General features: G+C 45.4%; 1 protein-coding gene across 2 annotated transcripts in view; it reads right to left on the bottom strand.

Annotated features, from left to right (window-relative positions):
• LOC145353387 (phosphorylase b kinase regulatory subunit alpha, liver isoform-like) overlaps positions 1 to 25,339 on the bottom strand; it is a 78,649-nt gene that overhangs the window by 42,631 nt on the left and 10,679 nt on the right. The window contains exons 5-12 of one of the 2 annotated variants that reach the window (XM_080204114.1): positions 20,957 to 21,039; positions 18,164 to 18,244; positions 15,134 to 15,232; positions 14,883 to 15,029; positions 14,011 to 14,064; positions 12,553 to 12,675; positions 2,461 to 2,556; positions 732 to 839 (exon numbers count right to left, since the gene is read on the bottom strand). In XM_080204114.1, coding sequence (XP_080060240.1) covers positions 732 to 839; positions 2,461 to 2,556; positions 12,553 to 12,675; positions 14,011 to 14,064; positions 14,883 to 15,029; positions 15,134 to 15,232; positions 18,164 to 18,244; positions 20,957 to 21,039 — 791 coding nt within the window. The remainder of the gene's footprint in view (positions 1 to 731; positions 840 to 2,460; positions 2,557 to 12,552; positions 12,676 to 14,010; positions 14,065 to 14,882; positions 15,030 to 15,133; positions 15,233 to 18,163; positions 18,245 to 20,956; positions 21,040 to 25,339) is intronic. The other variant, XM_080204115.1, reaches the window with a different exon arrangement.

Here is a 25,339-nt window from a genome sequence, read left to right as displayed (position 1 = left end):
CTTGACATTCTAATCAGTAATCTGTAAACTGTCTGTGCTTTATATGCTCTGTCTGAGGCCAGAACTCTCCATTCACCTGACGAAGGGGCTAACCCCGAAAGCTTGTGAGTCTATTATCAAATAAATCGGTTGGACTAAAACCTGGTGTTGTCAGACGTTTTACTGTGTTTACGCCAGTTCAACGCCGGCATATCCACATCATTCCTGCCATGGTCCAGAGATGTGTAAGTTAGGCCATGGTAAACGCATGGGATTATGGGAATAGGGTGGAGGGGAGGGCCTGGATGGGATGCTCTTTAGGATAGTCAATGGGCCAAATGGCCTCTTTCTACGCTGCAGGATTTCTATGGCACTAACATGCTGGAGAAACGGGCGGGATATAGTTAAATTAGTTCAGTGTAATGTAGCTGGGCAAGACAAAATATAGTCACATAGAGTCATAGTCACAGAAGTTTACAGCATAGAAACAGGCTCTTTGGCCCAACTTGTCCACGTCGCCATTTTTTTTTAAACCCCCGTACCAGTCCCAATCCTTCCCACACGAGAAGGGTTAAAGCCAGTGATGGAAGACAGAAGTCTAGTGCTTCATCTCTGAAGCATCATGACTGATACATGATTTGTTAGAAACAAAAAGCTAAATGTTGCCTCAATTAAGCCACGGTCGCTCTGGGGCGTGCGCTTAAGGTCAGGAACGAGCCCAAGGTTGTTAACGTGCTCTAATTGGTGTTTACCTCAGCCAGCAGGGTTCCGAGAATATATAAAGACTGTCCCCACATGTGAGGCAACTTTCCTTTGACAATTCTGTCCACAGTGTGTGGGTTTTTATATTCTTCATCCACCTGGAAACAACAAAGTTTTATGTTAGAGTACAATCTCATTTGATAGGTTCAAGTCCCCACTGAATTTAAATTCAATGAATAAATCTGAAATGTAAAGCTAGTCTCAGCGATGGTGACCATCAACCATTATTAATTGTTGATAAAAACCCATCTGGTTCACTAAGGTCGTTCAGGGAAGGAAATCTGCCATCCTTACCTGATCTGGCCTAGACGTGACTCCAAACCCACAGAAACACGATCAGGTCTCAATTGCTCTCTGAAATGGCCGAGCGAGACACTCAGTTCCAGGGCAATGGGTAACAAATGCTGACCTTGCCAGCAACACCCACATCCCATGAAATAATCTTTCGAAAAAATGCTCAATGGGAATTCACCAAAATTTAACTCAAATATTTTCCCTATAGCCATCAATGATACCCAATACAAATTGGCAATTCTGTCAAATCCTTCACTTCGTAAACTGAGGAATATATGGAAAATCTACATACTTCACTGGAATCTGCTGCCTGCTTTTACAGAGTGTGAATGTTACAAACACGTTACAAACTCTCTGTGCCCACAGCACTGTGCAGTAATGGCACACATTGATGCCCTGGGGCAGTGCAGCAGCATACGGCAGTGCTTAACCCTGCTAATGTTCGCCTGGAAATACTCATCCTCAAACCCCTGGCTCTCCTAAATATAGATGGTTAGTTTGCAGCTGATAACCTTGGCTGAAATTTCCCGCAGTTTGATATTTCATGGGCACACATGCCAACTACAAGTGGCAAGGTTCAGCAGATTAAATCAGCTACCCCCGCATAAACCACAATTACAATTGTGCTGCAGCTGTACAGGGTACTGGTGAGGCCGCAGCTGGAGTACTGTGTGTGGTTTTGGTCGCCGCACTTGCGGAAGGATATTTTGGCCTTGGAGGGAGTGCAGAGGAGGTTCACTAGGCTGATACCAGAGATGAGGGGGTTGGACTATGAAGAGAGACTAAATAGACTGGGTCTGTACTTGTTGGAGTTTAGAAGGACGAGGGGGGATTTTATAGAGACGTATAAGATAACGAAAGGGATGGATAGGGTAAAGGTAGAGAGATTCTTCCTGCTTAGAAAGGACAGCAGGACTAGAGGACACAGCCTCAAGTTAAGTGGGGGACAGTTTAGATCGGACTTGAGGAGGAACTTCTTCACTCAAAGGGTGGTGAATCTCTGGAATTCTCTTCCCATTGAAGTGGTGGAGGCTACCTTGCTGAATATATTTAAGTCACGGGTAGATAGGTTTCTGACAGACAGGGGAATTAAGGGTTATGGGGAGAAAGCGGGAAAGTGGAACTGATCCACTTCAGATCAGCCATGATCTTATTGAATGGCGGGGCAGGCTCGAGGGGCTAGATGGCCTACTCCTGCTCCTATTTCTTATGTTCTTAATTAAAAGGTCATAAATGATACAGTGGAAGCCATTTTCAGGTCGGTTCATTAAATTAACATATCCAATACCTGCCGCTTGGAATACGTTAATTATCAACTCAAAGGTCATCAAACGCGAGATTATCAGTTAAAATTCGACTGTAACATTCGGTATCGTGTCGTTACGGTTTCAAATAATTTGTAATGGAGAGTTTTCAGTCTCTTACCTTTTCTGCAGGAACGGCATACAGTTCTGGGACCAGACGAATACCATTCTGCCCTCTTACGAGAATTTGTTCCAGGGCCTCTCTGTACTCATCAACCTAGAACAACATCCAGAAGAACGAGTAAAGAAAGAGAAAGGGCTTGCGTTGATTTTTACGACTTCAGGGCATTCCAAAGCAGAGGTGGGCAGCTTGCAGCCCAGGAGAATGCTGGGTGTGACCCATGAGACATTTTGTTGACCATGTGCAGGATCGTCACATTTCACCATGTAGTTTTTTTCTCTCTATCAGTACGAGTGAAGTGGTACACAGTTAAAAGTGAGGGTGAGTGAAGTGAGGTGTGTGCTGATTGCTCACAACAATGGGTGGGATTTACTGCCCAACACAACGTGTGTTTCGCGGCGGAGGGAGGAGGCTAACCATTGGTGGGATCTTTTGGCTCTGCCACTGTGCATGGGGCTTCCTATTGAATGAGCACCTCACTGCTGGGAAACCTGAAGAGGGGGAGGTGGAAAGAGATGTCTCATCGGCGGGACTGGAAGATCCTGCCAGTGTGAACCCAGTCCGCAGGTAATCAAGAAGGCGAATGGAATGTCGGCCTTTATAGCGAGGGGGATAGAATATAAAAGCAGGGAGGTCTTGCTGTAGCTGTACAGGGTACTGGTGAGGCCGCAGCTGGAGTAGTGTGTGCAGTTTTGGTCCCCGCATTTGCGAAAGGATATATTGGCCTTGGAGGGAGTACAGAGAAGGTTCACCAGGCTGATACCGGAGATGAGGGGTTAGATTATGAGGAGAGGTTGAATAGACTGGGTCTGTACTTGTTGGAGTTTAGAAGGATGAGGGGGGATCTTATAGAGATGTATAAGATAATGAAGGGGATGGATAGGGTAGAGGTAGAGAGATTCTTCCCGCTTGGAAAGGAAAACAGAACTAGAGGGCACAGTCTCAGAATAAGGGGGGGAGCAGTTTAGAACGGAGTTGAGGAGGTACTTCTTCACTCAAAGGGTGGTGAATCTCTGGAATTCTCTGCCCATTGAAGTGGAGGAGGCTACCTCGCTAAATATATTTCAGTCACGGGTAGATAGGTTTCTGATAGAGAAGGGGATTAAGGGTTATGGGGAGAAAGTGGGAAAGTGGAACTGATCCACGACAGATCAGCCATGATCTTATTGAATGGCGGGGCAGGCTCGAAGGGCTGGATGGCCTACTCCTGCTCCTATTTCTTATGTTCTTATGAACAACTGGAAAGTTTCAACTTTTGATTGAAAGAGCTGAGCGCTCCCTCTGCATCCAATCAGGCACCAATATTTCCTTTTGTCTTCACCATTTGAAGTTGACGACAATTCTATGACTATATAAATGATTAAGAAACTTTCTATAACTCAGTATGAAATATTTGGCATATATTAAATGTATTTAATCTTATTAGTGGAGTCATGATTAGTGAACAAGTTTGATTGTGGCTCACTCTCGAGCCGAGGTTGCCTACTACCGTTCCAAAGTGTTTCACTGGCCCTTGTGAGGGACTTGAGTCAGTTTAAAAATAAGAGGAGGAGGAGAAATTTTTTTCCCTCAGAGGGTTGTGACTCTTTAGAACTCGCTTCCCTCAGAGAACAGTGGAGGCAGGGTCAGTGAAGATTTTTAAAGGCAGAGATAGATTTTTGACCAGTAAGGGAGTCAAAGGATTAGCAGAAGATGGAATTGAGGTTACAATCAGATCTTACTGAATGGAGGAGCAGACTCGAGGTGCTGAGGGGCTCCTGTTCCTGATCTGTATGATCAGCGAAGTATGTTTTCAGCAGTACAGTCATGGAAAAAAAAATATTTTTCCCAAAACGTTTCCGACTTTCTCAGAAATAAGATGCTCAGAAATAATAAATTCTCAGACATGATATTGATTTTTCGAAAACTGAAGTTGGCTTCTACCCAGAGAATAAATATTTGCTTTCTCTGATTAAATGGAAGCAGAATGCTCCTGGAATAATGGCCAAATGTATCTTTCAATGCTATTTTAGCCAAGGGATTAATCTATTTAAATAAACCCATTTCTGCCTCTGTTGAAACAGTGCCCGGAATGCCTGTCGAATGAAGATGTTAAAGCTATGTCCCACAGTATCCTTTCAGGGCTGATGGCCTAACACAGTATTGGAAACCCAGTAAAATTCAGGACCACAACTTGCCGATTTACCCGTCCTGCTTGCTGGAGTTAACAAGACAAGCCCCTTATTCACAAACAATGGAAGATGAAAGTGATCTTTTGGCCTTTTTGATGGAACCTCTCACTCTGGATGTTTTGCTTCCATGTTAAAGCCCCCTTTATATCAGGAAGATCATTCCCTTTCCTATACATTTCCCGTTGCTTATTTTAAGTATCCTCTTCGCCTGAGATCCAAACGTTGCAGATAGTACTGCGGGCAGTGATGGGCTCACATTCACCGTGAGTGCAAATAGTGACATGTGTGCAAAAATCTCACGAGAATCCACACTGCGCTCGCAACAATGCGCGCACTGCACTGACGACAATGCGCGCACTGCACTGACGACAATGCGCGCACTGCACTGACGACAATGCGCGCACTGCACTGACGACAATGCGCGCACTGCACTGACGACAATGCGCGCACTGCACTGACGACAATGCGCGCACTGCACTGACGACAATGCGCGCACTGCACTGACGACAATGCGCGCACTGCACTGACGACAATGCGCGCACTGCACTGACGACAATGCGCGCACTGCACTGACGACAATGCGCGCACTGCACTGACGACAATGCGCGCACTGCACTGACGACAATGCGCGCACTGCACTGACGACAATGCGCGCACTGCACTGACGACAATGCGCGCACTGCACTGACGACAATGCACGCACTACACTGACAACAATACACGCACTACACTGACAACAATGCACGCACTGCACTGACAACAAAGCACGCACTACACTGACAACAATACACGCACTGCACTGACAACAATGCACTACACTGACATCATCATGCGCACTGCACTGACAATACACGCACTGCATTGACAACAATACATGCAGTGCACTCACAACCCACACAATGCGCGGACAGTACTCATATGCACTTACAGCAACACACCCACTACACTGACAATATACGCACTGCACTGCCAATACATGGACTACACTGACAACAGTACACACACGGCACTGACAAGAATACATGCACTGCACTGACAGCAACACAGGCACTGCACTGACAGCAACACAGGCACTGCACTGACAGCAACACAGGCACTGCACTGACAGCAACACAGGCACTGCACTGACAGCAACACAGGCACTGCACTGACAGCAACACAGGCACTGCACTGACAATTTATGCACTGCAATCACTACAGCACACACACTACACTGACAATGATACACACAGTCCAATGACAAAATGCACGAACTGCACTGACGATATATGCAGTACACACACTGCACTGACAACAATGCACGCACTGCACTGACAACAATGCACGCACTGCACTGACAACAATGCACGCACTGCACTGACAACAATGCACGCACTGCACTGACAACAATGCACGCACTGCACTGACAACAATGCACGCACTGCACTGACAACAATGCACGCACTGCACTGACAACAATGCACGCACTGCACTGACAACAATGCACGCACTGCACTGACAACAATGCACGCACTGCACTGACAACAATGCACGCACTGCACTGACAACAATACACGCACTGCACTGACAACAATACACGCACTGCACTGACAACAATACACGCACTGCACTGACAACAATGCACGCACTGCACTGACAACAATGCACGCACTACACTGACATCATCATGCGCACTGCACTGACAATACACGCACTGCATTGACAACAATACATGCAGTGCACTCACAACCCACACAATGCGCGGACAGTACTCATATGCACTTACAGCAACACACCCACTACACTGACAACATACGCACTACACTGCCAATACATGGACTACACTGACAACAGTACACACACTGCACTGACAAGAATACACACACTGCACTGACAAGAATACATGCAGTGCAGTGGCAGTAATACAGGCACTGCACTGACAGCAATACAGGCACTGCACTCACAACAATTTATGCACTGCAATCATTACAGCACACGCACTACACTGACAATGATACACACAGTCCAATGACAAAATGCACGAACTGCACTGACGATATATGCAGTACACACAGTACACGCACTGCACTGACAACAATGCACGCACTGCACTGACAATACACGCACTGCACTGACAACAATGCACGCACTGCACTGACAACAATGCACGCACTGCACTGACAACAATGCACGCACTGCACTGACAACAATGCACGCACTGCACTGACAACAATGCACGCACTGCACTGACAACAATGCACGCACTGCACTGACAACAATGCACGCACTGCACTGACAACAATGCACGCACTGCACTGACAACAATGCACGCACTGCACTGACAACAATGCACGCACTGCACTGACAACAATGCACGCACTGCACTGACAACAATGCACGCACTGCACTGACAACAATGCACGCACTGCACTGACAACAATGCACTACACTGGCATCATCATGCGCACTGCACTGACAATACACGCACTGCATTGACAACAATACATGCAGTGCACTCACAACCCACACAATGCGCGGACAGTACTCATATGCACTTACAGCAACACACCCACTACACTGACAATATACGCACTGCACTGCCAATACATGGACTACACTGACAACAGTACACACACTGCACTGATAAGAATACACACACTGCACTGACAAGAATACATGCAGTGCAGTGGCAGTAATACAGGCACTGCACTGACAGCAATACATGCAGTCCAATGACAACAATGCACGAACGGCACTGACAGCAATACATGCATTACACTGACAGCAATATACGCACTACACTGAAACCAATACATGCACTATTGACAGCAATACACGCTGCACTGACAACAACACACACAGTAGCCTGAGAACAATACACGCACTGCACTGACAATAACAGATGCAGTCCAATGACAACAATACATAGAACATAGAACATAGAACATTACAGCGCAGAACAGGCCCTTCGGCCCACGATGTTGCGCCGACCAGTTAAAAAAAACAACAATAACCCACTAATCTAAACCAATCCCTTTTCGTCCATAAACCTATCCACAGATCTCTTAAACGCCCCCAAACTAGGCGCATTTACAACTGCAGCAGGCAGGGCATTCCAATCCCTCACCACCCTCTGGGTAAAGAACCTACCCCTGACATCTGTCCTATAACTACCCCCCCTTAATTTAAAGCCATGCCCCCTCGTGCTAGATTTTTCCATCAGAGGAAAAAAGCTATCACTATCCACCCTATCTAAACCTCTAATCATCTTATATGTTTCAATAAGATCCCCTCTTAGCCGTCTTCTTTCCAGCGAAAACAACCCCAAATCCCTCAGCCTCTCCTCATAGGATCTCCCCTCCATACCAGGCAACATCCTGGTAAACCTCCTCTGCACCCTCTCCAAAGCCTCCACATCCTTCCTGTAATGTGGGGACCAGAACTGCGCACAGTACTCCAAGTGCGGCCGCACCAGAGTTGTGTACAGTTGCAACATGACGCTACGACTCCTAAATTCAATCCCCCTACCAATAAACGCCAAGACACCGTATGCCTTCTTAACAACCTTATCTACTTGATTCCCAACTTTCAGGGATCTATGTACACATACACCTAGATCCCTCTGCTCCTCCACACTATTCAAAGTGAAATGAAAGTGAAAGTGAACAGGAAATGCACTGACAAGAATACATGCACTACATTGACAGTACACACACTATAATGATAACAAAACGCGGACTATCCTGACAACAATCCAAGCACTACATTCAAAAGAATACATGCACTACACTGACAATACACACACTGAACTGACAACAATAAACGCACTATAGGTAACAGGAGACAGAGAGTAGTAGTGGAAGGGTCCTTTTCTAGCTGGAGGTCTGTCACTAGTGGTGTGCCACAGGGCTCAGTACTGGGACCTCTTCTATTCGTAATATATATAAATGACTTGGAAGAGGGTGTACGTGGTGTGATCAGCAAGTTTGCAGATGACACAAAGATGGCAGGATTGGCGGACAGTGAGGAGGAGTGTCAGGTGACACAGCAGGATATAGATAAGCTGGTATATTGGGCAGATAGATGGCAGATGGAATTTAATCCTGATAAATGTGAGGTGATGCATTTTGGAAAGAATAATGTAGAGGGGAGTTACATGATAAAGAGTAGTCCTATTAAGAGTATAGAAATGCAGAGGGACCTGGGAGTGCAAGAGCACAAGTCTCTGAAGGTGGCAACACAGGTGGAGAAGGTTGCGAAGAAAGCTTATGCTATGCTAGCCTTTATAGGAAGGGGTATAGAGTATAAGAGCTGGCGTCTAATGCTACAGTTGTACAGGACGTTGGTTAGACCGCATTTGGAGTACTGCGTCCAGTTCTGGTCACCTTACTACCGGAAGGACGTGGAGACCCTGGAGAGAGTGCAGAGGAGGTTTACCAGGATGCTGCCTGGTATGGAAGGACTGGGTTATGAGGAAAGATTGGGTAAATTGGGGCTGTTTTCCTTAGAAAGACAGAGATTAAGGGGGGATCTAATAGAGGTGTATAAAATAATGAAGGGCATAGATAGAGTAAACAGTGGCAGGCTTTTTCCTAGATTGGAGACAAGTATCACGAGGGGTCACGGGCTTAAGGTGAGGGGGGAGAGGTATAATTTGGATGCTAGAGGGAGGTTTTTCACACAGAGGGTAGTGGGGGTATGGAATGCACTGCCAAGTAAGGTGGTGGAGGCAGGCACGCTGGACTTGTTTAAGGTTTACTTAGATAGGCACATGAGCGAAACAGGGATGGAGGGTTATAGGAGACTGTTTTAAATAAGGATCAGAGCCTTGGGACATTCCTGGAAATCAACTGTTACATGTGTTGATGTTTTTCTCTTTTACTCCGCAGGTGTGTCGGTCCACGTTGTTGTCTAATGAGGGGCATGCACACGGTGGGTCGTGCGTGGGCTGCTCTTGGATGTTTCGGGAGTGGCCTAGTACTTCGCGTCATGTGTACGCTTAAAACTGGACCAGCAGATGGGCACCACGACAGCTCAGTGACTATCACTGTTAGCTGTGCAGATACATGGATTTGGGCCAGTGTCTGTGGGAGTTTGCGCATTCTCCCTGTGGTTGCGTGGGTTTCCTCCCACACCCCAAAGATGTGCTCTTAGGCTGATTGGTGTAACAAATTGTCCCTAAATTATTCTCCCCTTAATCTGGTTTCCAATGGGGGTACCATATGCATACACACGGGTTAAGGGTGGAGGAGGAAACACATGTTGTTAAGATGGCGGCGTGGGCTCGTTGGGCCGAAGGGCCTGTTTCCCGTGCTGTGTTGTTTGTTCTTTGTATGTCAGACGAGCGCATACCCAAGCAGCTCCTTCTTTGGGAGCTCTCTGTTGGAAGACGCTCACATAGAGGGAAAAAGAAATGTTTCAAAGACACACTCAAGGCCTCCCTGAAGTCGCTTGACATTGACACGACCACCTGGGAAATGATGGCACAAAACTGCCCTACCTGGCGCTGTCTCATCCACAAAGGCTGTCAAGCTTACGAAGCAAGGTGTATTGCTGAAGCACAACTTAAGTGTGAGCTGCGCAAGTCCAGAGCCACCAGCGCAGCAACTACAGTGACTACACAAGTCTGTCCAATATGTGCCAGGACATTCCGTGCCTGAATTGGCCTGATCAGTCATCTTCGGACACACCGCATCCAACCTCAAAATGACTAGTGGTGTCGAGGTCCTCATCGATGATGATGGACGCACAACGCACGCGCGCGGCGCACCGACAACAACGCGCGCGGCGCACCGACAACAACGCGCGCGGCGCACCGACAACGCACGCGCGCGGCGCACCGACAACGCACGCGCGCGGCGCACCGACAACGCACGCGCGCGGCGCACCGACAACAACGCACGCCCTACTTCACAGATAACAATTCACGCACTGCCCTAGCAACACACGCACTGCACTAAGATCAATGCACACACCGCACGGACAACAACACACACACACTGCATTGACAACAATGTACGCACTGTGCTCACAAATCACACACTGCATGGACAATGCATTTACTCCACTGACAATATTACATACACTGCCCTGTCAGCAATACACCCACTGCACTGACAATACATACAGTACACTGACAACAATACATTCACAACACTGACAAGAATTCACTGACAATACCCACTCTGCGCTCACAGTCACGCTCACGCTCACAGCAGTATCAGCTTTGTGATCACAGCAATATTGGGAATGTTGTCACTGGGCTGGGTCCACTGGTTGAGGTTAGCTTCTTTGTGCCTGTCCTTAGCTCTGTTTTCAAGTGTTTGCAAAGCGTTTATTCAACCACCAGTCACATATGATACCCACTGTCTCTGTGCCCTAGCACAATATGCTTCTCTTCAGAGTTGTCGCAACTCATCCTCTCACTCTCATTCTTGAGATGATAGTGTGAAGAATCAGACAACTGGCACACACTATCTTTATTACGGCCAGTTCTGCCACTTCAGCTTCCCACATCAGGCAGTGCCGTGCCCTCTCAGCCGATCACAATCTGTTTACTCTGCAGTTTTAAACAATTTCAACAAATTGTGTGTGTCCGTGCAGAGAGAACATTCCCAGAGGCAATTCCAATGAATCCCCCAGGTTTTGGCCAAACGATACAGATTAACTGGCAAAATATCATTCCCTCATTCCTAAAATCCAGAGATTTTATACCATAAATGTCACTGCATTGCAAGGCATTAAAATTGGTCAAGATCGGTGCCAGTGTCATCCACCCCAACTCTCCACAGGATCTGTACCCTGTGTGATCCAGCTCCTTCCCCCCAACATGTGCCAAGATCTGTACCCAGTGTGATCTACCCCCACACTCACCTGGGATCTGTACCGATGTGACCCACCCCCCCACAATCACCTGGGATCTGTCTTCAGTGTGATCCACCATCCACACTATACTGCATCTGTACCCAGTGTGACTTACCCCCCCAACACTCACCTGGGATCTGTACCCTGTGTGATCCATCCTGGCTCTCCACGGAATCCATGTCCAGTGTGATCTATCCCACACTCGCCCAGAATCTGTAACCAGTGTGATCCACCCTCCACTCACGCCTGGGGTCTGTGCCCAGTGTGATCCATCACCACTCTCCATCAGGATACATTACTCACAATATACCCAATGAATCAAGCGTTACTCACAATGTACCCGATGAATCAAACATTACTCACAATATACCCAATGAATCAAGCGTTACTCACAATATACCCGATGAATCAAACATTACTCACAATATACCCAATGAATCAACCGTTACTCACAGTTTACCCAATGAATCAAACATTACTCACAATATACCCAATGAATCAACCGTTACTCACAGTTTACCCAATGAATCAAACATTACTCACAATATACCCAATGAATCAACCGTTACTCACTATATACTCAATGAATCAACCGTTACTCATTATATACCCAATGAATCAACCGTTACTCACAGTATACCCAATGAATCAAACATTACTCACAATATACCCAATGAATCAACTGTTACTCACAATATACCCAATGAATCAAACATTACTCACAATATACCCAATGAATCAACCGTTACTCACTATATACTCAATGAATCAACCGTTACTCACTATATACCCAATGAATCAACCGTTACTCACAGTATACCCAATGAATCAAACATTACTCACAACATACCCAATGAATCAACCGTTACTCACTATATACTCAATGAATCAACCGTTACTCACAGTATACCCAATGAATCAACCGTTACTCACAGTATACCCAATGAATCAAACATTACTCACAGTATACCCAATGAATCAAACATTACTCACAATATACCCAATGAATCAAACATTACTCACAATATACCCAATGAATCAAACGTTGCCCTGTATTCTCACACAGCCAATGTCCTACCTGTATCTTGTCTTCTTTAAATACTCCATCAATGAGAAGGTAAGTCCAAAATACCGGCCATTCACATTCAATGTTTTCAAACAACTGCAGCTCAGCAGAATCATAGTGCAATCTGCTAGGATCCTAAAAACACAAGGCAGTGATTGAAATCCAGAAAATATGCATTAACATGTCAATCTCATCATCCTCAACTAATACATCTGAGATCAGGGATAGTTTCCAACAGAGTGTGAGAGACGCATTTGTATTAAGGGGGAAGCTTTCACCAGAATACATTTTCAAACATTTACAAAATGCATGAAATGAGCTTGAATCTAATTTAATCTAAATTTAATAGGCTAAGTGAGTGGGCGAGGATCTGGCAGACGTGGAGTATAATGTTGGCCAGTGTGAGGTTATCCACTTTGGAAGGAATAATAATAAAATGGACTATTACTTAAATGGTGAAAAATTACATGCTACGGTGCAGAGGGACCTGGGGGTCCTTGTGCATGTATCGCAAAAAGTCAGTTTGCAGGTGCAGCAGGTGATCGGTGAATGGAATATTGGCCTTTAATCGCGAGAGGGATAGAATATAAAGGCAGGGAGGTCTTGCTGCAACTGTACAAGGTACAGGTGAGGCCGCACCTAGAGTATTGTGCGCAATTTTGGTCCCCTTATTTGCGAAAGGATATATTGGCCTTGGAGGGAGTGCAGAGAAGGTTTGCCAGGTTGATACTGGAGATGAGGGCGTTAGCTTGTGAGGAGAGATTGAGTAGATTGGGCCTGTACTCGTTGGAGTTTAGAAGGCTGAGGGGGGATCTTATAGAGACATATAAGATAACAAAGGAGCTAGATAGGGTAGAGGCAGAGAGATTGTTTCCACTTAGAAAGGAAACAAGAACTAGAGGGCACAGCCTCAAAATAAGGGGGAGTCAATTTAGAACAGAGGAGAAACTTCTTCTCTCAGAGGGTAGTGAATCTTTGGAATTCTCTGCCCATTGAAGTGGTGGAGGCTACCTCGTTAAATGTGTTTAAGTCACAGGTAGATAGATTTCTGACTAATAAGGGAATTAAGGGTTATGGGGAACAGGCGGGTAAGTGGAACTGAACCATCAGCCATGATCTTGTTGATTGGCGGGGCAGGCTCGAGGGGCTAGATGGCCTACTCCTGCTCCTATTTCTTATGTTCTTATTATGTTCTCAAGGGCAACTAGGATGGACAATAAATGCTGGCCAGCCAGCAATGCCCATATCCCCAAATGAATAAAAAAAGCCAGTCAGAAGTGTTAAAGAAAGGCTATTCATGCACAAGATAAACCGATTCTTCTGATGAAGCTCAAAAATCATACTGCATTTGTGAAGAATATTATTACCGGCAACAGACCGAATGTTAAACAGGTACAAAGAAAATAAATTTGTCAAGTTCTTATTGTGGCCATTATTCCACTCTGGTAGATAGTAGGAAATAAACTTTACCTCTCTGGGTGTTTTGTAACCATCTCTCAGAAATCGACAGCAACCATACCGTCCCTGTCCAAAAGAATAAATTCAACAGTCACAAAGAAAACGCCAGCATGTTACAGTTAGACAGCACAATGCAGGAATATGGACACATGATCACCCAAGTAATTGTTAAATACAGTGAAAAGTTGAGATACCAGCACTCCCATCCTGTCAAATAGACTGCGCATCCATTATCACCACTCTCATAGAAGAATAGAGATTTCATAGAATCCCTACAGTGCCAAAGGAGGCCAATTGCGTCTACGCTAACTCTCCAAAAGAGCATCCCACCCAGTCCCGGCCCTCCGCCCTAACTAACTCCACACATTTACCATGGCTAACCCCTCTAATCGACACATCTCTCATGGCCAATCACCTAACTTACGCATCTTGGGAGTGTAGGAGGAAACTGGAGCACCCAGAAGAAACCCATGCAGACACAGGCAGAGCATGCAAAGTCCACACAGACCATCACCCAAGGTTGGAATCAAATCCAGGTTCCTGGCACTGTAACCCAACAGCGCTAACCACTGTGCCACCATGCCATCCCATTCTCCTAGCTTCTTTCCAGTTCCCTCCCCAAGCCAATAGGCTGTCTCCAGTTTTATGTGCTTTCATTTTTGTGAACTACCTCTAATGTGGAATCTTGTCAAATACCTTCTGGAAATTTATATAAATCACATCGACAGACACTCCTTTACCTATCCCATTATCTGTCTCCAATTGATCCTAAAGGCTTCAGCCAGAGGGATACTAGTCTACAGGAAAAGAAAATGCTCCTGTAATGGCATCTTATAGTGCTGCTCTAGATAGTACGGTTACTTGATTTTCTTAGAAAAACCTACCTGCAATTTTGTAATTATTTCATTCTTTGTTACCTCCACAAGATCAATATCCTCCACAGCAAAAGCTGGGTAGGAAATAATGGAGAGAAGTCCAGCATCAATCTCTTTAGATGTTGAAGCTCTCGGTAACATGGAAACAAGAATGGACTGAAACAAAAAGAGAACAAGGTTAATCAGTTAACCATGTTTGGACTGATCAATATATGGCAGTTCTCTGATCGAACGTTCCCACGTCATTCTCTCTCATTTACCTGGCAATGCTGAATTTCATCAGGAAGAACATGAATGACTGATTTGGGGCCTCCCCGGGCACCAAATAAATCCAGTTCATCAATCGCCTCCAGTGCTGCCTGCAGCAAGAAGGAATAGCTTGATTAATATTCCTGTAATTACTATCCGACTGGAGTGCTGAAAGTAACAGAGGTCCTTCAATAAAAACCTTCAATGAGGTAGCCTCAAATGTTTCACTGGGCAGGGAATTCCACAGATTCACAACCCTTTGTGTGAAGAAGTTCCTCCTCAACTCAGTCCGGTATCTGCACCCCCTTATTTTGAGGCCATGCCCCCTAGGTCTAGCTTCACCCGCCAGTGGAACCAACCCGCCTGCTCCTATCTTATCTATTCCCTTCTTAATCTTATACGCTTCTGTAAGATCTCCCCTCATGCTTCTGAATTCCAATGAGTATAGGCCCAGTCTACTCAGTCTCTCCTCATAAGCCAACGTGGGATAGACCCAATCTGTTTAGCCTGTCTTTATAAGATTAGTCCTTCAGCTCAGGAATGTCGAATGAATTTTCTCTGAGTGGGTTTCAACACAAATTTTTTTTTTCAAATAAGGAGACCAAAACTGTGCATGGTGTTCCAGCACGCCTCACTGGGACAGTTAGGGTTCTCAGGGGGGCTTGACAGGGAGATGCTGACCAAAGGGCATAATTTCAGAGTAAAGGGTCACCCGTTTAAGACAGAGCTGAAGTGGAGTTTCTTCTCTCAGAGGGTAGTGAATTCTTTACCGCAGAGTGCTGTAGAGGCTGGGTCATTAAGTATGTTGAAGGCTGAGATAACCATTTTAATTGGTAAGGGAAATCAAAAGTTATGGGGATAAGGTGGGAAAGTGGAGTTCAGGATTATCACAGAAGCCTAAAGCACAAACCTGGATGTGAAACTAGGAAATGTTGGCTCTGACTGGGACCACAGTGATAACCAGTCGAACAGGTTTCATTCATTCAGGAGCCCCGAGACTGACATCAATTGGCAGGATTATCTAGCCCAGAGGGCTGCAGCCAATCATCTATCAGTTTAGCCCATTACTCACTCCTGACTTCCTTATTATGGAGCTGTCCAAATGGGAAAATACAAATCTGTGTCACAGCATCATATGACACGTCCTTAGAATAGACCTGAGCGGAACAGCTGGTGAAACAAGATGAATTATAACTTGACTCATTGTGGTATTTTTGGACGCGTCATGGCAGTAGGAGGCCTTCACAACAGTTTTCACTACATTCTCACATTCCTCCTCGCGTCTTTAGCAGCTGATAGAGTCAAGAAAAATTATTGGCAAACTTCACGTTCCGTCGTACCTTTGTGCGATAGCATGCAATAAGAAACATGCTCGTGTTTCGAGAACAGAAATCTACAAATATTTTGAAACAGGTTAGATTTGGTAGAGAGATAGAGTCATAAAGATTTACAGCATGGAAACAGGCCCTTCAGCCCAACTTGTCCATGCTGTCCTTTTTTTTAAAACCACTAAGCTAGTCTGCATTTGGCCCATTATCACTCAATACCCATCTTACCCATGTAACTATCTAAAAGCGTTTTAAGACGCAAAATTGTACCTGCTTCTATTATTACCTATGGCAGCTCATTCCAAACACTCACCACCCTTTGTGTGAAAAAATTGTCTCTCTGGACCCTTTTGTATCTCTCCCCTCTCACCTTAAACCTATTGCCTCTAGTTTTAGACTCCCCTACCTTTGGGAAAAGATGTTGACTATCGAGCTGTTCTATGCCCCTCATTATTTTATAGACCTCTATAAGATCACCCCTGCACTCCAGGAAAAAATCTATCCGGCTTCTCCTTGTAACTCAAACCAACAAATCCCAGTAGCATCATAGTAAGTCTTTTCTACACTTTTTCTACTTTAGTAATACCCGTTCTATAATAGGGTGACCAGAACTACACACAGTATTCCAAGTGTGGCCTTACACAAGTGTGGTCTTGCACAACTTCAACAAGACATCCCCAACTCCTGCATTCAGCGTTCAGACCAATGAAACCAAGCATGCCTGTCCACCTGTGACTCAAGGAGTTATGAACCTGTATGCCTAGATCTCTTTATTCAATCAACTCTCCCCAACTGAGTAAGTCCTGCCTTGGTTCAATCTACCAAAATGCATCATCTCACATTTATCTAAATTAAACCATATGTTAAACCATAAATTAAACCATATTTTCGCATACAAATTGACCAGCAGTATAAGATACCCCAAAAACTCCTGTTTTGGAAATGTTCAGCATCCATACAGCCACAAGATGATAGTAAAACTCAGACATGGAAGGTAGCAATGAACTTTATCCAAATTGGTCTTGTGTAGCTTGAAATGGAACTTCATTATTATTGATCTAGATCGGGATTTGAAATTTATGAACTGCCTTTTGCTTCTCACACATGCATGTTTTATTTACTTATTTTATAACTGGGATCAAGCAGGGTATAAGGGCTGTACTGCAAAGAGGGGCAAGAGTTTAAGACGCCCCCACTCTGCCTCAGATTCAAAATGGCGGCGAGCCACACTTACAGTTCACACACAGCGTATAAGTTGACCCCAGTTTCAGGAGGATTTTTTGAGGCTTCGGAGGGTGATTGGAAAACCACAATCTACGGTAAATAATTTCTCGATGAAAATAGACATCATTCCCAAGGAGCTGGAACAGCATCTGTTTTTTTGCTGTGACATTCCAAGTGAATAAAACTTGGCATTATTAAGTCCAAATAATTGGACTTCATTACACCAATGAAGTTGATGGCACTGGCTTGCAAGTAATTAGTAGTAAATATTATTGACAGTCCCTTGGACCACCACGAGGGACCAACATTAAATTATTTTAGACAGTCCAACATTACAGAGTGGGGAAGAGGGGCTTTTAAGATCTATGAATGTTTGAAACGCATCTCCATTTGCATGGTGAGTTGCCTCACTAACATACAAAAATAATTCAATGAGGCTTGTTTATGATTAAACCGATTTAAAAGAAAATCCACACGTTGTTTAATTACCTTGGCCATGCCCACAGAACTTGCATTCAGCTCTGCTATTCCCTGGTTCGTTTTATCTCCGCGTTCCCACATACCGTAATCCTGAGTCCAAAAGAAGGAAGAAAACGTCTTTGGCTCTGCATACACCAACACAACCATTATTCATCGCATACACACTTTGTTAAATGGGTTGGAGCTCCCATCAATATGAACATCAAATTTAAAGGCCAATACCTTTCAGTGAGATCCTTAAGTGGATCATTCATCTACTTAGTGACCGCTGGTAAACTTGTAATGCAATTTCAAAATGATCAATGATTTTTGATTTGATTTATGATTGTCACATGTATTAGTATACAGCGAAAAGTGTTGTTTCTTGCACGCTATACAAAGCATACTGTTCATAGAGAAGGAAAGGGGAGAGTGCAGAATGTAGTGTTACAGTTATAGCTAGGGTGCAGAGAAAGATCAACTTAACGTGAGGTAGGTCCATTCAACAATTTGGAAGAAGCTGCTCAAGTTGGTTGGTATGTGAGCTCAAACTTTTATATCTTTTTCCCCGATGGAAGGTGGTGGAAGAAAGTATGTCCAGGATGCTTGTGGGACTTTAATTATGCTGGTTGCTTTTTTGAGGCAACGGGAAAAGCAGACAGAGTCAATGGATGGAGTCAACGATTTTGAATGCAGCATATTATGTATATTATAAAATATATATACATAGTATAAAAAATATGGGCAGCACGGTGGCTAGCACTGGGTAAGTTACTCTTTCAGAATCGATGGGCTGAATGGCCTCCTTTAGGGATTCTATCACGATCACTATAATGCTGGGGTGTGAAGGAACCTGACTACCTTCTGGGTATCATATGAGGGGAATCACTTTATGGGAAAGATGTAGGGGTAGATAGTATGAGGGAACAGCATACTGACTGAAGTCAGTCAGCACCACACTGGCCAGGAAGCTGGTTGCCCCACAGCGATAACACATTTTAGAGTGGAGCGTATACCCACATCTGGGAGGTAATCTCACCCGAGAGGTCTCTCAATATTTATGTAACATTTAACATAATGGAACAGCCAAAGCGACACCACAGGAACATAATGAAAGAATGTCCGACACCAAGGAGATGGGAGGGCAGAAGGCCAAACGTTCCGCCAAAGAGGTCGGATTTAACGAGTGTCTTAAAAGGAGGAAAACGAGGTAGAGGGGCGGAGAGAGTTAGGGAGGCAATTCCAGAGCTTGGGCCTAGCAACTGCGGACAAGGCCACCAATGGTGGTCTGATTAAAAACGGGAATGCCAGATTTAGAGTGGTTATCTTGGAGGGGATGGATGAGATTCACAGGGATCGGGAGGGTGAGGTCAGGGAAAGATTTGAAAACAAGAATTTTAAAATCATTGTGTTACTTGAGAAGGAACCATCCTAACATGTACACAGGTTAGTGAGTGCTGGGAATTTTGTCTTCAATTGGGCTTTAACCTCAGAAGAGGAAACCAGACTCCAGGCCAGCAGCCTTCTCTGACCTCCACCTCTCTCAAAGTCAGATCTCCAGGAAGAGTCCCGTATTTTCTCTCCAGAGTAAACTAATTCCTGGAAAACAAGAATACTTTGCTCCTCTTCAACTGCCTCAACTGAATTCCTAGGAGTTCTGCCAGACAAAGCCAGCTGAGTCCAGTTCAGGGTGAAATAGAGTGGCAAGGTGACAAATGGTCTGGGTGAACCTCAAACAGGAACCAGGGAGTTGAACAGAGTCTATGATGGAAGACCATGGCTTTGTTCAATGCAGAGTTTCACTGGAGGGAAACATCTGCCGACACAATCAAAGAATTATAGAATCCCTACATTCAACCATCGAAGCCTGCACCAACCCACCTCTTTTAATCTTACTCACGCCCTATCCCTGTAACCCCCACACATTTACCCTTCTAATCCCTCTAACCTATATAGCTTTGCACACTAAGGGGCAATTTTGCTTGGCCATTTCACCAAATCTACTCATCTTTGGACACCAAGGGGCAATTTAGCATGGCTAATCCATCTAACTTGAACCCACACAGACATGAGGAGAATGTGCAAACTCCATACAGTCACCCAAGGCTGGAAATCGAACTCTGGCGCTGCGAGGCAGCAGTGCTAACCACTGTGCCACCACAGAGTCTACATCCTGGATATCAGATAATTCAGAGACAAGGGGAGGGGCCACGAAAGGAGGCACAGATTGGCATAAAACACCCAATTCCATGCATGATGTTGCTGAGGGAAAACAACAAAGTAAAAAAAATTGGTCAAGTTGAAGGATGGGTCTTCATACAACTTGTAGCATGGTATTGAGAACAATTCGCACCATCAAGGACTAACTTCGCACATGTCCATGGGCTGTTGGTATTCTTTTTAAACCTTTAGTTTTAGGTTGCGTTCTTCTGTCCAACATCTCAGCTGAGCCTGGGCAGTGAGTGTCAGCGTTCTGTTCACGCAACAGACGGCAAGGGAAAGGAGAACTGGCAACGGGTAATGCCAGCCTTGAGTGTGATAATATTCTCACAGGCCTACACCTGTAATGGACATACCAGAAAGCAATCAACAGCAATGGCCTCTGTGTCTTTCCTCCAAGCACAAAGGGATTTTGGTGAATTCTCAGATCTACTTCCATATCCTCCGATCAGAACAGCACCAAGCTACACCTTAAGAGGTTCACTAGCACACAGTACATGTAAGTAAACAATTAAACCGTCATTGGAAAGCTTGTTCCCAAACAGTCACCAAAGTAAAGTAGACAGCTTTAATTCTGTCTCTAATCTTACGGCAAATACTCACACCAACTTTATAGGCAGCCTCAATGTAAAATACCAGGTTCTGTATAAACGACACTTCGTCGAGCGTGAAAATGATACGTAACCCTGTGAAGAGTAAAAGCCTGTATTAACATAAAGTTAATGCTCAGTAACAGTCACGGCTCCTCAGACACTGAAGCATGCCCCTAACCTGACAATAACCAGGCTTTAGCTGGTAAATGGCAAGTAACATTCATGTCACACAAATCCCAATGACCATCTTAACACCATGACGTTGGACTGGGGTAAACACAGTAAGAAGTCAGGTTAAAGAGATGTGAACACGACATGAACCCAAGATCATGTCGCACTATCTGTAACCCCCCCATGACCTGCCTGGGTTTGCAAAACCTCACTTACTGTACTCTCTGGAGACAATACACATCTCTTTAACCTGTGCTCAATGCTCCTTCCACTCACATTGTCGGCCACTTTAAGACTTGAATAGCAGGTTAGGTGTAAAGATTCGCATTCTAATCAGTAATCTGTAAACTGTCTGTGCTTTATATGCTCTGCCTGAGGGCAGGACTCTCCATTCGCCTGACGAAGGGGCAAAGCCCAAAAGCTTGTGAGTTTACTATCAAATAAATCAGTTGGACTTAAACCTGGTGTTGTCAGACTTTTTACCATCTTAACACCATCCAGGGTAAAGCAGCCCTGCTTCATCAGCACCCTATCCACCACCTTCAACATTCATTCCATCGTACTGTGGCAGCTATATGTGCCATCCGCAAGATGCACAGCAGGAATTCACCAAGGCTCCTTCAGCAGAATCTTCCAAGTGCGTGACCACTATGATCTAGAATGACAAGGGCAGCTACCTGGGAACACCAACATCAGGAGGTTCCCTTCCAACTCACTCACCATCCTGATTTGGATATACATCACCATTCCTCCACTGTGGCTGAGTCAAACTCCTGGAACTCCCTCCCTAACAGAGCTGTGGGTGCGTCTATACCACATGGGCTGTAGGAAACACCCTCCCAAGAGCAACTAGGGACGGGCAAGAAATGCTGGTCTACCAGCGACACCCACGTTCTATGATAAAGCAATATAGATTCCAAAATAGCCTGCGCAGTTGAAGTTGAAATGCCAATGTTCCCAAATCGGATCACATGTCTGATAGAACTCTATGTTCCCAGTTGAAAATGTAAATATTACTGAGGGCTGATGGAAATCAGAGTCAAAAAAAGGGAACTGGTGTCAGCTTACAGCAGAGGAATAAGGACCAACTTTTATCATCAGGTCTACAGAGTGGGAGATTTAAAATAGCATTGTTTTGATTTCAGTTGCACATCAATCGAAAGACAGACAAGATGGGCTGTCACTAATGGATAAAGTTACATTGACATCGCACCCTTCACAGACTCAAGGTGCCTCAATGTCCTTCACAGCCGGTCCTATACTTTTAAAGGTGTTGTCATCACCTGCTGCAGTTCAGGGAAATATCTGGTGCACATTCTCACCTGCCTTGGAACACAGGAACAAGAAGAGGCCATTCAGCCCATTTAACCCAATCTATTCAGTCATCAGTAACTCCTGCCTTCACTTTGATTCCCGAGGTGTTCAGAGTTACTAAAAACCAGTCAGCCTCTCTGTGTGGAGAGCCCCACCATCCTTGGCACTCTCAGGGAGGGAGCTCATGGTCTGCATTCACTTCCACGTGACCTAGTCACATTCCTGAATAGTGTAGCTCAAATTTTTGGATTGTGCCTACGATTTTTAATCCCCCTTCCAACAAAGACTGTTTCTCTCAATCCTTCTACTAACTTCGGTTACGAGTGGTGTGCCTCAGGGATCTGTTTTGGGGCCACTGTTGTTTGTAATCTTTATTAATGATCTGGATGAGGGTATAGTTGGGTGGATTAGTAAATTTGCTGATGACACCAAAGTCGGAGGTGTGGTAGATTGTGAGGAAGGGTGTCATAGTCTGCAGGGAGACTTAGATAGGTTGCAGAGCTGGGCCGAGAGGTGGCGGATGGAATTTAATGCGGAGAAGTGTGAGGTAATTCACTTTGGTAGGAGCAACAGATGTGTCGAGTATAGGGCTAACGGGAGGACTTTGAATAGTGTGGATGAACAGAAGGATCTAGGTGTATGTGTACATAAATCCCTGAAAGTTGGGAATCAAGTAGATAAGGTTGTCAAGAAGGCGTACGGTGTCTTGGCGTTTATTGGTAGGGGGATTGAATTTAGGAGTCGCAGCGTAATGTTACAACTGTACACAACTCTGGTGTGGCCGCACTTGGAGTACTGTGTGCAGTTCTGGTCCCCACATTACAAGAAGGATGTGGAGGCTTTGGAGAGGGTGCAGAGGAGGTTTACCAGGATGTTGCCTGGTATGGAGGGGAGGTCCTATGAGGAGAGACTGAGGGATTTGGGGTTGTTTTCGTTGGAAAGAAGGCGGCTAAGAGGGGACCTTATTGAAACATATAAGATGATTAGAGGTTTAGATAGGGTGGACAGTGATAGCCTTTTTCCTCGGATGGAGAAATCTAGCACGAGAGGGCATGGCTTTAAATTAAGGGGGGGTAGTTATAGGACGGATGTCAGGGGTAGGTTCTTTACCCAGAGGGTGGTGAGGGATTGGAATGCCCTGCCTGCTGCAGTTGTAAATGAGCCTAGTTTGGGGGCGTTTAAGAGATCCGTGGATAGGTTTATGGACGAAAAGGGATTGGTTTAGGCTAGTGGGTCATTGTTTTTGTAACTGGTCGGCGCAACATCGTGGGCTGAAGGGCCTGTTCTGCGCTGTAATGTTCTATGTTCTAACTTACAGTTTCATTCAAGGGATACAGGTATCGCTGAGCAGGGTCAGCATTTATTACCTGTCTTGAATTGCCCTCGAACTGAGTGGCCTGCTCAGCCATTGCAGAGAACATAGAACATAGAACATAGAACATTACAGCGCGGAACAGGCCCTTCGGCCCACAATGTTGCGCTGACCAGTCTTATTTTTTAAAAAAAAACATTGACCCACTAATCTAAACCAATCCCTTTTTGTCCATAAACCTATCCACCAATCTCTTAAACGCCCCCAAACTAGGCGCATTTACAACTGCAGCAGGCAGGGCATTCCAGTCCCTCACCACCCTCTGGGTAAAGAACCTGCCCCTGACATCCGTCCTATAACTACCCCCCCTTAATTTAAAGCCATGCCCCCTCGTGCTAGCTTTCTCCATCCGAGGAAACAGGCTATCACCATCCACCCTATCTAAACCTCTAATCATCTTATATGTTTCTATTAGATCCCCTCTTAGCCGCCTTCTTTCCAGTGAAAACAACCCCAAATCCCTCAGTCTCTCCTCATAGGACCTCCCCTGCATACCAGGCAACATCCTGGTAAACCTCCTCTGCACCCTCTCCAAAGCCTCCACATCCTTCCTGTAATGTGGGGACCAGAACTGCACACAGTACTCCAAGTGCGGCCGCACCAGAGTTGTGTACAGTTGCAACATGACACTGCGACTCCTAAATTCAATCCCCCTACCAATAAACGCCAAGACACCGTACGCCTTCTTAACAACCTTACAGTTAAGAGTTGACCACATTGCTGTGGGCCTGGGTCACTGAACCAATTTATCATTTTAAACGTTCAAACAGCATTCCGAGCACCCTTCAAGCTAAACTCGACAGAACACAACCCACGTTGATGCAACCTACCCTCAAAACGTATCCTTTCCTCATTCTGAGAATTGCACCCTACACCTCCACCAGGGCCGCTCGATCAACCCTAAGGAGTGGCCCGGAATCAAACGCAGGTAGTTAACAGTAGATGTGGCCCGACAATGACTGGGGATCTGCTTTTGTGTTGTGGCAACTTTGATACTCCAACCCTCGTAGGTGCTCATCCTTCCATCTACAACAGATGATGAAGACACAGCAAGTATCCCACTTAAGGTGAGGTGGCCTTGGCACACCTTTGCTGATGGCTGTTGCAGACACTCGAGAAACAGGTTGTGCCACATATGTCAAACGTGAAGCTGTCAGGTGTTGTGGAGGGTTGTTATATTTGGCACTGTTGCCAAGCTGCCGTAGCCACTGGTCATCGTGGTCGTGCCCACCAGCCACAGGAGATGTTGTCACCTTTTCCTTTTTCAGCAGCGAGTGACTCCCAGGTGTGATAGTCAATGTCTAGGGCCCTCACGTCACCCGTGAAGCACAGCCTTAGTCCCTCATTGGCTCCAGCTATTTCACCGTACAGAAAGTCTTTGCGTGTCCTCCATCTTGCAGACATGCCAACCAGCCATGTTTAATGAGTGCTGGGAGCTCTGTCTTGAGGAACTGCTGTGATATTGTCTCCAAATTGTAGGATTGCCAGTGCAGGAAGAGACCACTGGGCCCAATGAGTCTGCATCAACTCTCATCC

Source organism: Carcharhinus amblyrhynchos, chromosome 15 (genome assembly GCF_965287045.1).
Source record: "Carcharhinus amblyrhynchos chromosome 15, sCarAmb.v2.hapA, whole genome shotgun sequence".
NCBI lineage: Eukaryota > Metazoa > Chordata > Chondrichthyes > Carcharhiniformes > Carcharhinidae > Carcharhinus > Carcharhinus amblyrhynchos.
This window is presented reverse-complemented; position numbering and strand designations above follow the sequence as displayed.